The sequence below is a fragment of the Thunnus albacares genome, chromosome 12, assembly GCF_914725855.1.
Source record: "Thunnus albacares chromosome 12, fThuAlb1.1, whole genome shotgun sequence".
NCBI classification, from domain to species: domain Eukaryota; kingdom Metazoa; phylum Chordata; class Actinopteri; order Scombriformes; family Scombridae; genus Thunnus; species Thunnus albacares.
Window position 1 is genome coordinate 27,625,032 of NC_058117.1, and position 18,171 is coordinate 27,643,202.

Sequence of the window (18,171 nt, forward strand, 5' to 3'; positions counted from 1 at the left end):
ACGTTGTACTTAGTGAATTGAGTGATTCGGGATCCACAACACTGAACAAGCAAGTCGTTTCAAGTGTGATTGAAGGTGAAGGTGAAGATTACGGGATTAGCCGCAGTGTGGATTCACAAGAAAAAGCAAAGATTAGGGACAAGTCAGAAAGAAAAACATAATTTTGTGTAGCAGGAATATGTTTTTTTCTACTTCTCTATCACATATCTGTATATATCATAGATCCCTTGTGTGGGAACTATTGTTCTACATGATACATACACTTCAGACACTGGGAATATGTGATACAGAGAGTTTTCTTTTAAGATGGAAAACATGATTTTTAGGTCATCAAACTCAACAACAGACATGACCCAAGAAACAAGGTAAACCCACACAATGTTTCACGACTTACAGTGCATAAATCTCACGGCAAGCAGTGAAACAGAGCGTGATTAGAACAAATTCACCCGACTCCAAAAGACTGTCGACACAAACAGAAGCAGGAGGCGAGATTGACTGAGCTTCCTCTACATCGCTGGTCGTTTGAAAATATTAGCAGAGCTCAGATAACCTCTGCGCTTCCTTGATCCAACACCGCTGAGCAAACTCGCAGTGCAAATATTATCCATCACATCCCAGCACAGATCACGTCATCGGGGGTAAAACTGTGATTAATTTATTTCATGGCTGAGCGATTTTCAGAAAACACAGAGCTTGCACACACAATATTTTCCATTTAACTTGAAGGAACTTGTTATAGCTGTGGCTGTACCCCGGCAGATTCCCCAGTGTTTCTTGTGCCCCCCCACCCCCGTCCTCTGTGTTTCTAGTTTCTGTGTGTGTGTGTGTGTGTTGGCGTAGGCGTGGCTTCCCTTACTGACTCTCCCCGGCTCCCTGCTTCACCTGCACACCTGCTTTCAATCTCCTCATCTTCTCCCTCAGTCAACACACCTGCCATCCGTCGTCTAATCTCCTCTCCAGCATATCAATCCCGGCTCTTCACCCGCTCTTTGCCAGACTGTCGTTTCAATCTCAGCGGTAGTAAATGTTTTCAGGCCAACTCGGTTTGTGAAATCCTTGTGTCAAGCTTTCAATTGAATGCGAACCCGTTTCTCTCGTTGTGTCCCAGAATCATCTCACTCCTGCCTCCCTGCCAGCCGCTTCTTAGCTTCCAAACTTCTCCTGCCAGCTACGCTTCCCCGTATTCCCCTGCTCACAGCCACGCGCCTCCATTTCCTCTCTCCTCACCTGCTCCCCATCTCTTTTCCAATCATCACTCCGAGCCCAGAACTCTCCTGCAAAAAAACCTTTTTTTTCTTAACCAACACCACTCTGTCCTGGTCCTGTGTCGGGGTCCCTCTTACTGCTGTTTTCATGTTACATTTTTATCTATTTAGGATGATAATTATATGAATCTTAACCTGATTATTCATGTTCTAACCTAATCTCTATTTGTCATGTTTCCTTGTTGACTTTGGCTTTTAGTATAACTGGTTTTATGGTAACATCTTGTGATGATTTTTATGAATGTTACTTCAAGATCAGCGACATTAACGACAGATAAGAATTTACAGTATAAATGCAACATTATTAAAAAAGAATACATCTGTATGTCTCAACTACTGAGAGGAATAAAATCTTTAGAGTGTTAGTCTGTCTAATGAGTAAAAGCACAGGTTTGATCACTATATTAATAGCTACTTACATGATGCGACATGTAGATATGACCTACATACGCTTAAGATATCTTATCAAACAGTAGCACCACACCTACATTTAAATCTGGGTTAAACACATAAGACAAAATCTGAGCCTTTATTCGCCGTCCTGATCTGACTCACTGCTCTTTGGAGTGAAGCAACACCAACACCCTCATCCTGTAATTAACCTGCATAATGCCACTAGGAAAAAAAAAGTTTGCAATAAAACAATGAGGTGTGACGTGATTCATTCGAGCTTCCTACCTACATACGAACGCACCACATCAGACACCCTTGAGATAAGTCTGCAGTTGCCGCTCTGTCACCACGCAGCTATTAACAAACAAACTGACAATTTCTCAATTTTCAAGTCTCTACAAGCTGAACATCGAAGAATACTGAAATGAATGTAAAGCAATAGCTGCCTGGATGGTATTAAAACATGTCAAACATCTAAACAACTTTAAATATCTAAATAACTATGTTGTACTTGGGAAAATCACTATATATATGATTTATGGTTAATATTAAAGGGAGAAAACATATAAAAATGCAGGTATGAGCCTATACAGTAAGTATAACTGACAGGCAGCCATCCTTATCTTTACGGCCAGACTCAGCAGCATGGCAGGCCTGAAGCAAATAGAAGTGAGCAAAGTTCCCTACAATGCAAAAAAAATGTCTGAATAGTCATTTATTTATTGAATGAAGTGGACTTAATCTGTATACAATGTACCGTTCCAGTGAAGTGACGCGCTATACATCAAGATTTGAATTTAAATTCCTGTGGCGACTGCCAGAAAAACTCTATCTTAATAAAAAAAACCTCACTGCCACATGGATTTATTATTATGACGGGTCCTTTTTTGCAGTGTAATACGGTTGACCCTTGTAGGTGTGCTGGGATGACCGTCGCAATGAAAATGAGAGTATGACAAAAGCATCGCACACTCTGGCTTTATACACATTTCTCTTTTATTCAGACGACGTTTCGGCCCTCGAGGCTTCTTCAAGATCAACAATCGTGATCGTTGCTATTCTCAAGTCTACTTCCAGTGACTACAATCCTTGTGTGTGTGTGTTTCCATTATATATGTCGCAATGAAAATGTCAAGTGACTGATTGAACCGCGTCTTGCTATGTAGCTGGTCTGCCCTTTCTCCTTTTGTACTCAAGACATGTCAGGGTGATACGCTTGAAAATAGCAAAAAAAAAAAAAAGTCCAGAGGGGGTTGGTGGACAGCCTTATCTCTCTTCACTGAATCCTCGACTATTCCATCAATCCTGGAAAGTCATTTTATGTGTTTTTTTATGCTTGAGTTAAGTTTGTCTGCAGGCAAGAATCATGTCATTACATTTACTTAAGGAGGTTTGTCAAAAACCCTTTTCAGACATGGAACATAAAAGTTTGCTGTCCACCTGTGAAAGTAATGACTTGTCAAGCAGACATAGTTGGTTATATAAATGTTCTGTAATGGTTTTATTCTGTTAGAGACAGAACCACAATGCTTATATGATGTTTGGCACCTGGTGCATGAGAGAAAAGTAATGATATCGAGGAAGAAGAGTGTTTTATTTTGAGGTTAGGCTGGCTGGTGATGATATAGTTTGGAAAATATATTACACACTCTCTGTACAGTGTGTGTAATATATAATATATATGTTGAAATATGGCAATGTAATGTTGTCTTGCTGCACCTGCATAATGTGTATGTTCAAAGGAGTGTGTGATGATTTGAACACACTCACCTGTGCTTCTCACTAGTGAATCATCCCCTGATGAATTTTCTGATCAGTTTCATCCATAGACTGTATAAAGATATGGACGTAGTTACCGTGACGTCACCTGTTGGTTTCTGAAGCTCAAAGTGAGCCGCTCTGGCCGTCGCCATCTTGGCAGTGCGTGACTCTGCCTAACTCCCAGCCAATCAAAAATGGGCAAAGAGGCGGACTGAATGGCTGAAACAAGCCACCTAGCAGCTGGCGGACCTGTCACTCAAAGCAGCCACGTCCTTCATTATGCAGAACTTTACGACTTAATAAAATTTAAACGAGTGAGTTATAAAAAAATTCACCCCCCCGTACAGTTGTCATGAAAGGAGGAATTAGCTATAAACCATTTTTTGTACCAGGCTGTTTCTTTCTGCAGTAAAGTTGGGTATTTTAACATGGGGGTCTATGGGGAATGACTCGCTTTTGGAGCCTCAAGTGGTCATTCGAGGAACTGCAGTTTTTGGCACTTCCGCATTGGCTTCATTTTTAAGCCCTGGAGGTTGCCGCTTGGTTTCATCACTAAGTAGACAGAGAATTCTTATACCTCAACACAGCACAAGAATAAAAAGACACAACCACAACCCATATCAATATAAATAAACAATGTTGACAGACATGACTATGTGACTTTATAGCAAGCCCCCAAGAACAGTACTGGGCTGTGAAACTTCCAGGTTTATCACATGACACACAGTAGCCCAAAAAGCATTTTTCCCATACGTAATCAAAAAAGAGGGGGCTGCTGTAAAACAGTATAACAAGCCCCCAGAAAAGAGTATTTATTATCAAAATTTGATCCATTTGGTCCAATAACATTTGAAAAGTCTAGAGGAGCTGAAATTATTTTATCCCTTTCTATGAGCCCAAAAACAAGGAAGCGTTTGGGACATCCAGGTAACTTTTTATGGATGGACACCATAAGCATGAAGAGTTTATTTTAGCGTATGCTTTCATAGGATTGGGACACCATCTTGTAACGCGGTGTCAGTTCTCCCTAATACATCCATGCATAGTGTTGTAAGCCCTACTGGCCACACCCTCATTTGTGATGTCATAGCAGGTGTTTTTTGTTTCAGCTTGTATATCCCCCTGCTGTGACATCACTGATCAGGGCAGAGCCTGAGGGGTAACTCGGTTGAAAGTTTTCAGAGAGATCCTATAGGGAACTGCTCTATAAAGACTGTTTACTTCTTTAAAATCTCCAGGCAGGTTATATTCACCTTTATAAACAATTTTGTCTTCAGCTAGGAGCAGCTGTCAAGTGTAAAAAAAAACATTTTCAAAACCTTTTAAATGGCTTCCGACGCCAAAGAAGAAGGAACAACTTGCTTCCTCAGAGTATTGAGATGTGTTTCAGTTGTCACGCTCTCCCTTTGTTTTTGAAAAAAAAAAAAAAAAAACAGCTGAAAGAAAGAGAGAGTGAATGTCCTCAGCTCAACAAAACCAACCTGACTCATTGTTTCTTTTTTTTTCTGCCAAGAGATTATAGCCAGCTCAGGCAATCAGAGCTGCTGCTGTGTGGTCTGATAGAGCCAGAGCTGCCAATCAGCAACACAACAGACTGGCATTGTCTGTGAGGGGCAGTTTGACAGCAGCTATTCAAAGCAGGTCAGACACACGGTGGGTGAGAACAATGGCTGGAGACGCAGCCGCCGTAGCTTTTCCACTGTGAGATCCAGCTGTCGGCTCAGCCTCACCTCACCTGACTCAGCCCGGGGGGGGGGGGGGGGGGGGCTTTTCATGCTCTCTGAAACTTAGACTGAAAGTGTAGCCGAGCTGACAAGTAGCTCCACCAAAACAGCCGACGCTGCCGGAGACTGAAAGAAACATTTTAATACTCGTGTCTCACACAGAGCAGACAAACCTGTGTAACTCAATGTACCACGACATCATGCATAAATACCAATTATAGCTTTATTTGCAGACATGAGTGGATTACCAAACAGGCCTACAGAAGCCCAGAAGTCTGTTTGAAGAGTCCTGATCTTTTTGTAATTTCATTTTATTTTATATGATGTTTTTTTATTGTTCATGTAATCTCTGTTTTACTTGTAACTTTTATTTTGACAAGTGCTGTATACATACATCTTTACTTTTTTAATACTGAGTGATCATTCTGATTTTTTATTTTTCTTTCTATTCATTTTTTTTTCCTACAACTAGTGTAAATAATGCACACGTGGGCTGCATTAAGCTTATATTAAAGCTAAGCTAACACGACAGTATTTAGTATAATATGAGGGAATTTGGTTTATATATTTATCTCCAATTTGTATTTTTTATATTATTTGCAGTAATTATTATTCTTCCACTGTTAATCACCTTGCATTTGCACTACCTGCATTGGTACATTCTCTATCATAGTGACAGCTCTCTGTAGTAGCTCTGGTGGCTAGACTCACTTACTGTGGTGTTTTTATTCTTTTATTGGTGCTTTGTATGTGTTGTATAAGCTGTACTGGATACCTAAGTTTCCCTCAGGATCGATAAAGTATCTATCTATCTATCGATCTATCTATCTATCTATCTATCTATCTATCTATCTATCTATCTATCTATCTATCTATCTGAGAGGAGTGTTGTAATCATCTGTCTTGCATGTCATCCATCATCTCTCTCCTCTAATTTCCTGAAAGCTCTCTACTGTCGCTGCTTAATAAAGGCAAAAAAAATATCCCCAAAATAGAAAGAAGTGTTGGGGTCTGCTATCTAGACTGAAGGGTGCTGTACATGGTATAAAGAGCAAATGTAAAAACTTATAGGTGAATACATTAAACTAGAGCTGGCTCAAACGAAAATATACACTGAATTCTCAAGCTCTCAAGTAATACTCAGGAAAAATCTGGATAAACTCTCCAATTAAAGTATGTTTTAAGAATATAAGACACAATATTGGCTAATTTATTTCCTCAGGCAGGCTGTTCTAGAGGCACTGACAACGCAAAACATAAAAACTACATTTTCACAATTAATTATTGGTTCTGTGATGTATAATATTCATTGAGAAAAAACAACATTTAAAAGGTGTATCTCCCACCACTCAAAGTCAAATCAAATCAGTGAGAGTAGTGAAGGGGGAAAGTCTGGACAGAGTCCTCCATCACAGCTGGAACATCAGCTGAGGAGAAACAGCACAGCAGCTACTAAACAACCATCCAACTGAGAGCTGAGAGCTTTTTAATGATCTATGGAGCAGCAGAAGCAAAGCACTGAATTGTGTTTACTGCCCCAAAGGCAGTGAAGCAAATAAACACACAAAACTGAAATCTGCAAAAAATGGGAGGAACTTCACTTACGGAGCTGTCATGAAAATAGATGAAATCCTTTTTCTTTTATGTCTTTGCACATTTTTGTTCATTTTTCTACTTTATGTAAATAAATGTCAGCTCTTTTTGCAAACCTTTTTGGTTTTTTTCCCTCCCATTTTTATCATTATGTGAGTTTTTCTTACTGTATGTGTCTGAAACAAGCCTACTTTATTACATGACTTCTCCTCAGGGTGCAGACTCTGTTTACTCTAAAATTACTCTCGTTGCATACAGTATATCTATTTTTATTGGCCAGAGAGGTAAAACTATCCAGTATTTCACAATAAAATGCAACACAGTTAAGAAAAGTCAAATACTTTTTGTGTATGAAACTATATTTTGTCATCTTTTCTATCCTGTTAATCAGCTTGAGACCCAGTAGATTTACTGTATAAATCACCTAAAGGGGTCCAGCCCCCCTCCCCATGATGGTCTCCACACTATCATGGACATAATTCTGGTTGAATAAACAGAAATATTTTGTATTCTGTAGATTTTATGTGCTTTATATGTTTATTTTAGCTAAAAAACACCCTAATTTCAAATATACTACATCAGAATAAACCTCTAGAAAATCTATCACGTGTAATTTGTGTATTGTTGTAGATTGCATACTCCTCCTCGGGTCATTAAAGCCTCCAAACATCCGGAAAACTCATCAGTTTCCTCAGTGGTAACTACTGCCCTGATGGCAGTATGGTTTTGTGTGTTTTGATTTCTAAAACTGCAATGTCACTCCATCTTTTTTTCCTGTACAAACCACCTTTTAGTACGGTTTTCAAAAAATCCCAAAAAGGAGTATAAATAACGAAGGCAGAGGACACAGGTGTAACCAGCAGTGTGGAAATAAAAGTAAAAGCAACAGATACAGACCAACGTAAAAGCAGTCGACACTTCACACCCCTTTTTTTTTTTATATATATCAACATGAAACGAGGTCACCCGAGGCAGTCAAAACACAGACGGAGAGGCAGTCTGAGCTCGGCTAAAAATAAAATTTGCGGTGGCCATAATGATCGTCTCACGGCACTGGATGCATGTTTTCTTTTTTTTTTTCATTCACCTCTCCTCCTCTGTCAGAATTACATTACGGGGGCGCATTTCAAAAGGACACCGCGCGGACAGGAAATGACCGAGTTAATGAATTCAGAACAAACACTCCCTGCCTGAAATAAACACACGTCAGGAAGCGAGTCAGAAAACACCCGACGGCACGGCCACCTGCAGCACCTCCTAACAGACCATTCACATGCTTAATGAGATTACTCTGCAGATTATAGTATTCTGTTATCTCTATTGGCTCTCGGTCTTTTGCCTTTTAAATCCTGCAGACATGTTGATAAGTGACGCCTGCCCTGCACAGCTTAGAGCTTCTCACTAAACCGATAAATGTTATAATCGGGAAGATATAGAAAACAAAAAGGTTACCTTTACAACACATGACTGACCCGGTGGAGTTAAAAGTGCTTCCAAGATTCAAAATATATGCAAATTATTTTCTGTGAGCAACTTTCATGCTTTGAGCTTCTTTTTTTTTGATTCTAGGTTGATTCTCAGTAGGATCTCCTTATTTCCCACGCCACAGGCCAGGAGGGAGTAAGAAAGGCAGACAGAATGAGGGTTTATAATTGTATTTATATGTGGATGTGAGTGTGTGTGTGTGTGTGTGTGTGGGTGTGTAGTTACAAAACACAGCTGTTGATTCTTAAGAGGTTAGAATGAATGAACAAACAACTCAGTGATTTAAATTCTTGTACTTCCTGCATCTCCTGACTGCCTTCATTAATGCAGCGGAGACTGAATATGTTTTGGACGTTATTGTTATTGTACATGTGCCGAGTGAATATAACTTGTTCGGCCTTTAATTAAGCTTTGTATAGTGGCCAAGTCTCCAACAGGCGGAGATGATCTTCCAGTGAACTTCAGAGTTAACTTTCGACCCCTTCTAGACCATTAATGGAAAAACACCAGACAACAAACGGCTCCAAGAAAAACAACTAACTTCATTTCCTCTAGGGATCCTTTACACTCTTAATTGGAGCGTTATATAAAAAGTACTTAGTGCACAGCACATGAAAGGTAAACCGTTTGGACTGCCGCTCTCGAAAATTGTGTTCCTTCACTTTGTAGCAGTCATAAAGGGCATGACCATGTTGTTGATTTAATTGCCTCTGACATGCTACCAAGAGATGACAGCCACTACACATTAAAAACCCTCCAGTAAGAAGATCTGATAATATCTGCAGTGTTTCCCCTAGGTTGATTGCTATGGACTGGCGGGAGAAGGGGGGGGGGGGGGGGGGGGGTCTTAGCCACACATTTCTCCTTTCTCTATTTCTCTGTTTGGCATCTATACCTACTATACTACTTCTACTACTACATCTACTACTCACAATTGTTACCACCACCCCAACAACTACTTTCCTGGAGCTGCTGCTAGTAGTAGTACTGCACTAGTACACTACCTCTTCTACTAAGGCAACTATTACTACTAATAGAGATGTAATCAAGTGTTTTGTAACATCTCTGTCACTCCTGATGTTATTTTGTTGATGATGTTTGAAGAGAAGGTTTCATCCTGTGTTTTACGTGGATGAAGGTTTTCCTGATAAACCGATCCAGTACCAGTCCCTAGTAACAAATATAAATGGTAAGATGTGAATGTAGATAAATGATCATGATCCTACAGCTACAGTAGCAAAAGTTTGTAGCTGGTAGCCTGGCTGTTTTTAAATATACTTGTAATGTAAAGCTGTGTTCATGTGTGTGTTGGATATCTTACCGTTGACACAGATCTCATACGGCGAACACAGCTCATTCTCAAACAGGCAACCTGTTTGCAGAGAAACAACCAAAAAAACAACAACAAACAGGTTAGCAGATTGACATGTAACAAGCTTACACAGACAAGTTTTGAAGCTGAATTACATTCAAATTTCTGTCATGGAATAAAAAACACATACGGTAGTAACCTGAGTAGAAACTGAGAGCTACACTCAGAACAGTGGAAATTGTCTTGTATTTATCCTCCTCTTCTTCAAAACACCATGTCTGATGTTAAGACACATCTTGGTTAACATACAGTGGAACTATTGAGATGGAGTTTCATTTGCGGCGCTCACTTCACTGAACAACTATATTTAAACACCCATGAAACACCACCACAGGTGTTTTCACTGATTTTGCTTGATTAGACCACTCAAGACTGTGTCCATGCTGAGCTTCGCTGACGCTCCTTCATGTTCCTCTTAGTTTTGTTGCATCATGTGGGATGTAACAACGTCATCCTTTATCTTCTTATTAGTAGAGTCGGTGACCTAATTAACATGAATAACTGAAATACTTGTATGTGTGTGTACAGTCATTAAAAGGTTCAACAGTGTCCAGAAGAACTTGCCCGCCTTACTCTGGATAACAGATCTAGCATTTTTTCTATTGGAAGTAGAGCTGCAGCTATTAGTCAATCAATTAGTCGATTGGAAGAAAATTAATCATTTCAGTCACTGTTAAAGCAAAAAAGCCAAACAGGTTTAGTTTGAACTCCATAAACATGAGGAATTGCTGCATTTCTTTGTAATACAGGAGAGTAATACAGATATTGATGGGGCATTTTTCTATATTTTCTGACAATTTACAAACTAAACGATTGGAAGTACTTTTCTAAACCAAAGAAAGTTGTGTGACGCCGCAGGTTCTGTGGATTATCTCGAGTGACTGGTTGCTGAATTTTTTGGTTTGAGGAGCACAAACAAAACTCAATTCACCAAGACATCTCAAAACCAGGGCAAAGAAAACCAAAACTATCTGCATGAGAAGATACCACTAGAGGTGAGTGTTTATTTTAGTTATTATGACATTAAAAGAATAATTATCCACTTAAAGATATGTTTATGCCCTCTAATCACTGTTGGCCCAATTGGGAGGCTTATTAAAGGCTTATTAAAATGTCAAGTCTTCTTTTAGGGAGGTTGTTTTTTTGCACCGTATTGGTACATTTATCAGCCGTAGACAGTAAAGGCTTGCAGTTATCCTGAGTTAACACTGGGCTGAGGGGGAGCAGGATGATGCATCGGATTGGCTCCTTCAGTGCTCCTTTGGGAAAGGAGGGGAGGCAGCCATATTTCATTCTTTTCCACTTACAGGGGATCTGGCCGCCCTTACCGCAGCTTGCAGTTTGTCACAGTTTCCCTCTGTCCGCCTGTCTCTCCATCGCTCATACAAATAGACAAAATAACGAGAAAACAACACTTTCTCTCTGTCTCTAAAACTATCATTTGGATTCAGGTGATAAGCAGTTTTGAACTTTTTGGTCAATTTGTTATAGTATGAATTCATAAAATCAAAATTACACTGAAAATGTAATGAAAAACTGAAAATAAATCCATAACTTCTGATGCCTCCTTCTGCTACTAGCTTCCCTGAATATTGAAATCTTAGGTAAGCCCCCTATGAACTGTTCACAATGAATCACAGGCGCATTGTGCTGCTGTACAATGAGAAAAGCAGACAACAGTTGCTGGAAAGCAGGTGCCAGCAGTGTGTGCTTCCTGCAGCTGCTACACAATTAAAGCCCTCCAGCAAGACAAACCAATAATGTCCGATTGTAGATATAGATGTTGTTACTGGAGGTCGCTGAGGTTAACCCGGGTTTAACTGAGCGTAAACATTGGTCTTGATCTCATACTACTTCTGCTATTACTACATCTATACCCACTGTACTATTTCTACTATTATATCTACTAGCCTCCAGCTAATACTTCTGTAGCGATCACAACTGTTACCACCACTCCTACTGCTGCTACTATCACTACTGGTACAGTACTACTACCACATCTACAACTACTACAGTTACCACTACTGCTAATACTACTACTAGTAATACTGCTACTTCTACTTCCACTACTTCTATTTAGAGCTGCAACTAATGATTATTTTCATTTTTGATGACATAAGAATGTACTAATGATGATAACATAACATCTGACAGCCTACTGTTAATAAAGTGCTATCACAAGTGTTACCACCAGTCCTACGACTATGTCGTTGTTGCTGCTGCTGCTAAAAGTACTGTACTATTACTTCTAGTACAGTACAACAACTACCACTAGGCTAAATACTATATACCAAGCTCCATCTACCACTACTCCACTACTCTATTAACTACTACCTCTAATACTGCTACTACTACAGCTGTATCTGCCACACTACTACTTCTAATACTGCTACAACTACATGTACTAATCTACCACTACTACATCTACTTACTGTAGCTACTACTACTATTGCTGCTGCTGCATCTACTAAGTTACTACAGGTACTACTGCTACTACTACTACTACCACATCTTCATCTATTAATCCGCCACTACTACTTCTTCTGCTATTACTACAATTACCACTACTGCTAATACTACTACTATTGATGCTACCTCAACTGCCACTACTACTACTGGCATTAAATAAAATATCATTTTAAAATATCTATCTATTTAAACATGCACTAATGATGATAACAATCAATTGCATGGCATGTATTTATAATATATGTACTCAGGTGGGTGTAAACACACACACACACACATTAGAGAAATACTCTGGGGACTGCAACAGACAGGCTGCCAGAGCACCGGCTGAAACTACTAAAACAATGGGATGCTGTAACCATGGCAACACTTGCTTGTCACCGAGTGCCTCTCTGCCTTACAGGGATCGAAGAGTGGCAGCAATTACCTCTCCCCATCCTCCACATACACACTCTGTGACCTTCTGTTTTCGTTTTTGTGGTTACATATTTTTTCATCTTTATCTAAGTGAAGGGTTTGCTAAGCATGCACGCTCCGCGTTCAACAATATAATCACACAGCTGCACACATTCACACTTGGGAGCCAACCACAAAAAACTGCTTTTGGGCACCGAGCAGCTCAACTGAAACAGTTTTGGAGCAATTCAAGAGCACCTCAGCGTCAGCAGTTAAGACTACAGCAGAACAGAGCTCATTATTCATCCACTTCTGCTGGACAGATTCCTCCAGCCGATGACTTTTCTGTTACAAAACATGCTGCTGCAGCCCTTAGGATGTAATCACATCTACAAAACTGCTTTCCTTCTTTTTTTTTCCTTTGGTCTGACTCACAGATGGAATTTGTTTGCTTTTTTTTTTGGTACAGACAGCTGCACCAGGGAATGTAAACAAAAGTCACACAGGCTCACAGGTAACTCCTTAAATGCAATTGGCCACCTGTCGTCCTACAGAGAAGTTGAAACAAGTTTACTTTTCAGACTTTTTTCCTCTTTACAATTCTATGAACATATAAAACTCATTGCATTGCCAAATTATTTCAAAAGAAAGCACCATGGATATAGCCTATGTACCAATTGCAGTCAATCCATTTGTTGTTGAGACATTTCAAGTATAGACTAAACAGTTATTTACACTGGTCCTCATGCCAGGAAGAGACAAATAAGATGTGAAAGATCATCATTAAACTTGACACTCCCTAAAAATCTTGATGCTGGCTGTGGTCAGAGGTGAAACAGACTTCAAACTTTCAATCAGAGATGTCAGTGAAACACTGCTTTCAACACAGGAATTAATCTGGTAAATATAGGTTACACATAGCATCCAAAAGAGACAAAGTAAAAAGAGTATAATACATATAGGACTAACAAACAGTAAATAAACAGGTACACAGAATATTGTATTAGCAACACATTAGCCTCAGACAGCTAACCAGCTAACATAATGGTTAGCTTGGTTAGCATTGAACTGATCGCAGAAAAACTAAATTAATAAAAAAAACAAACCAACAATCACTATTCAGCTGTTATAAAAACAATTACCTACATAAAATGCTCCAACAAGGCCATTTGAGGAGCAGGCTAAAGATACCTGGCAATATTTGCTTGGTCACAGATCTGACAAAATGGCGGATGTAACAGTCAGTTAACTGCTATAGAACTGTGCCAGAAGCAGTTACTACTAGCAACAGACTGTTAAACTGAAACCAACTGCTGGTGGCAGAATATCTTACAAGAAACATGAGACAGGATGCATGACTTTTTCAACCAAAATCACAATCTTTTCCAAACTTTAACCATGTGGCTAGCAGATAAAATCCAGCTAGCTAGCTAGCTAACTAATGCTAACTCAGAGAGTTGGTTGAAAACTTTTGCTCCAACTGACTTTTTAATGTTTTTAGCGGTAACAATAACCATATAAGAGTCTTAAATATGCAACATATGTACTGACTTACATATGTACAGTAACATGATATCATGCTAAATCACTGAGACTAAAGATGCATGTACCTAAAAAAAAGTTGGACTGTATCATTACCAAGAGCCAGTTGCACCAGCGATTTGCAAGTTCAAACTTAGCCTAGTTATAAAGTACGTTTTTACCAAGTGCAGATTCACACATTACTAAATTAAAACCACTTGCACCACACAAACTAGTTCTCATGTAGAGATTAGTTGTTACTAAATGTGAACTAACTAACTGCCAGATGTAATGTGAGCTAACTGAATGAACCAACTGACAAAACTAACATTAGCTTGCTAATATCTGACCTGTTTAGACGGAAGAGTAAAAGGGGTAATATATGGTATATGGTCAACATATTTGACTTAACTTCTTGACTTCTGGTGATAGCAGACATGTTTATAAGAAGCAGCATAGCTATTGTCTTGCAGGTTTGAAGCTGTTAGCCCTTGTATTATAGTACAGTATTATAAAATTGAACCAAAATGTTATATGTTCTAACATAACCCTGTTTGGATGCCTAAAACATACTCCTGTAATCATTGGTGGAATCAGAATCTCATTTTTGCTGCACTGCACCACTTCCTTTACAGAAATTATATTGTTTGCTATTATTTTGCTTATAAATCGCCAAAACACATACAGACTCATGCCTCCAACCGATACCAACACTTTCTTTGAGATCTGTACTCGTTTTCAAGCTTTCTGAGCTACATCTTTTGTCACAGCAAACAGTTTTTTTTTTTGTTGTTTCTTTTTTCAGGATGCAATTTGTCTCCAACCGGGACATATCAGAGTGAAGTCATTTGCCATAAGCTGCTGTCATGTTTGCTGGATATTCATTATGCTTCTGTTTTGGTGTAATTAAAGGAAGAATCACCTGGGGTAGTATTTGTTTACATCACCGTGGGAGAAAGAAGCAGTAATCACTGTGGTTTCCAGCAGACGCAGCCTTGTTAAAAGCAATAACATGTAACACAGAAATGCTGTTTACAAAGAGTTGGGGTTTCATTACAGCAGCTTTGGGGCGTTCATGCAGCTTTGGGCCAGTTTCCCCAGAACAAAAATAACAAGAGTAAAGATATAGAACAAGAAAAGCAATACACAGCACCTTACAACTGTGCAACAAGGAAATTAGAATATTTAGAAACAAAATGCTATGTACACATTTTGGCAAAAACATTTCCTGACAATAACTATCTAATAGTTTATGACACAGAAAAACTAATAATTTCATCCTATAACATTATACTGCTCTCTAAGACTCGACGCAGGGGGTGAAGTCAATTAGATTTAGTTTTATTTTAATGCAGCAATTACTTTGTTAGCGTGGTATAATGTAATAAAGCCAGTTATTTAATCATTCATAGATTTTATTTTGCATATTTCATGGCTGTTATTTTTATTATTATTACTTTTACTTTCCTACAATTTATTTTAATGTCCACATCTGTATTGTGTTATTGTTTTATCCAAGCTCTATCGTTTTCTATAAAAGTGCACTGTAACATGTAATTTTAAGCCCTTATCAAGCTCCCCCTTTTTGTGCACAAATCTGAGAAATACATACATATAAGTGAAATGGTTATTTTTTGAAGTATACTATCAAAATGTTTAGTGTAGAATCAGTGTAACTGGTACTACAAATCTAATTTACAGTGGTACAAAAATGTAAGTTTTGGGGGGGGGGGTTTTCTTACCTTTAATGCTTTGTTTTTTAAATTTTACTGTTCAGTTCTGTGCATTGCTGTTACAAAAAACTGTTGCCACAGTGATTGCGGGATCTTAAAATAGTGTAACATGTGTAACATAAAACATGTAGAGATGTGAGACTTTATAGTTCCAAACCTCGTACAGTTTGTCAAAATAGAGAGAGGATTCAACCAGGTGTCATTCCAAATATCCCATACTCTGGCTGCTTTTTATCATGAATGGTGATGATTTTATTATTTTAAATGTATTAGATAAATATAAACAACATTCAGAGGAAGTCGTAGGCACTAAAGTGGAGTACAAGAGTTATGAAGCATGGTTAAAGAATAACAAAGAGATGAGTTGCGAGTTCTTAAGATATTTTTCCCATTTCACCTCTAGATGAGCGCATTCTCCCGCCAGTCAGGGGAGGAGGATATGGAGGATGGCTCTGCGTGCTACTTTTGGACTTTTGCTGCCACCCTGAGTTTTGCTCCCTGGTTTCATCACTCCATGCCAGCAGAGTGTGAAATAGGTTGCAGTATTGCACTGTGGAGCGACGCCAAACCGGCGATGCGGGAGGAGCGGAATTTCAATCAGCTTCACCCTGTGAGCAAAGAGCAGCGTCCAGGCTGTGGCCTTTAATGCCTCCTGGCAGGGCCATTACAAGCTGTGCTCGCTGACAAAAAAGGCACTACATTTCCCACGATGCCATCTGTCTGTTTGCATCAGACACCTGCTGCTCCCGAGGGAGCAAGCCAATGATTAAACTGAGAGCGGTCACCTTGAAAGATAAGAGCAATGATTTAACTGACCATATAAAGTTTTGGGTATTTTCATGTTCCATGTGAATATTAAGTAAGAACTGAAAATTAAACCCATATTCTGTAATCCTTAAAAATGAAAAATACAGTTTTACATCTGTGTTTAGACATTGCACAGCTTCAACAAATGCATGTCCTTCGTTCACATGCTTTTATAAACATCATAAGTAAATATGCCTGCAGTAAGCAAAACAGTCTTTCTTTTTTTATTCAAGATTCATTTTTTCTTCTTTTTTTTGTCTGTGACAGCATATACTGTATATTAAATTCAATTCAATTTTATTTTATTTATATAGCACCAAATCACAATAGAAACCAAAAGGAGAAATTTATATTTTAAATTATTTGATTTCATGATGGCGCCTACTAGTTTGGCATTGATTTGATGAAATACCTTTTCATTACCCGCTTACGTAGCTGGAGACCTTATTCTGATACAGCAAATCAAATCTTGCATAAAGTGATAATGCGTCATACTATCAAAGGCAGAGCAGACGGTCACACTGAGCCTGATTGCATCCTGCTACACAACACAAGAGCCACAGACTCACAAAGAACAAAGAACAGGACGGCCACTAACGTTAGCTTAAACTCTGATATAGTAGCATCCAGGACTAGCTCCCACATAGTGTATGTGTTCTGAACGAAGCTTTTTATAGCGAAACCTGTAACTCCACAAAATAACGTGGTTGGCTGATGGCTTGGAAGTCAATCACTTTGGAAGTAACGGGTTACTACTGTAGGCCAGCTACTTAGCCTGGCATGCTAATGTTAGCGGCTTACATTTGAGCAGGTAAACACACTGTTTAATTTATTTCTTAACTTTTGCTCTAGTGTATTGTTTTTGGAAAGGAGAAAAATGAGACAACGCTCCAAACTCTTTTAAGGTGCCGTCGTAACATCCAACCAGAGACAACACATGAAAATTAGTCTAAATTGCTTACTTTGACAAATTTATAGTTCTTTTTTCTGTTAATCAATGGACATTGTCCCCTTCAAATGAACTAATAACTACTAAATATTGTTTTTAACGCCCCTTGTTAATCAATCAATTTGTTTGTATACTCATATAACATGTAAAAGTAGTCGTGATGTCTCCATCCTTGGCCTCTGCCTCTCTCAGTCTCATTATAAGATAATACAGAAGAGAAGACTTCTGTCTCCATTACAATGACTGACTTACTGTATTTTTCTTCAGCGTTCTCCTCTAACCTTCTCCGCTTTCCACTTCACAATGTTATCTCTGTGTACATGTTTACATCTCGAGACAGTTGATAACGAGTCGGGGTCGCAGACTAAAGGAAAAGGACTGAGCCTTTTAAAAGCTCTTTGAAGTTTTATTTTTAGTTTGTCTACAGGCTTCAGGCTTTTCCCATGGCTGATCAGAAAGGGAGTTCTTAATTAGTTGTCTTTGTGTCGTCTATCTATCTGTGTAGGAGTCATGTGCATGTTTTCTATAGTGTGTTGTGCCTTCACTGTTTCCTTTGTTTATTTTAAGATCCATTTTTTTTTTGGGACTCAGCTCTGAGAGAAATGATAAATCATGACAACATGCCACCTGAAAATTAAGAAGAATACAAAGAGGATGATCTGGAAGCAAAGGCAGCATTTGATCATTTTTATTCTGTCGC

At 38.9% G+C, this 18,171-nt stretch overlaps 1 protein-coding gene across 9 annotated transcripts in view; it reads right to left on the reverse strand.

The window, feature by feature from the left end:
- Positions 1–18,171, reverse strand: part of LOC122993274 (receptor-type tyrosine-protein phosphatase N2-like) — a 249,860-nt gene that overhangs the window by 221,742 nt on the left and 9,947 nt on the right. For 3 of the 9 annotated variants that reach the window (XR_006406371.1, XM_044367283.1, XM_044367282.1), the window contains exon 2: positions 9,546–9,596. Coding sequence is in view for 3 of the 9 variants with exons in the window: in XM_044367283.1 (XP_044223218.1) it covers positions 9,546–9,596 (51 nt within the window). In the remaining 6 variants the exon portion in view is untranslated. Of the gene's footprint in view, positions 1–9,545; positions 9,597–13,603; positions 13,724–14,071; positions 14,268–14,667; positions 14,833–17,723; positions 17,748–18,171 lie in introns of those variants that run through there. The other 6 variants (XM_044367290.1, XM_044367289.1, XM_044367287.1 and 3 more) reach the window with 6 other exon arrangements.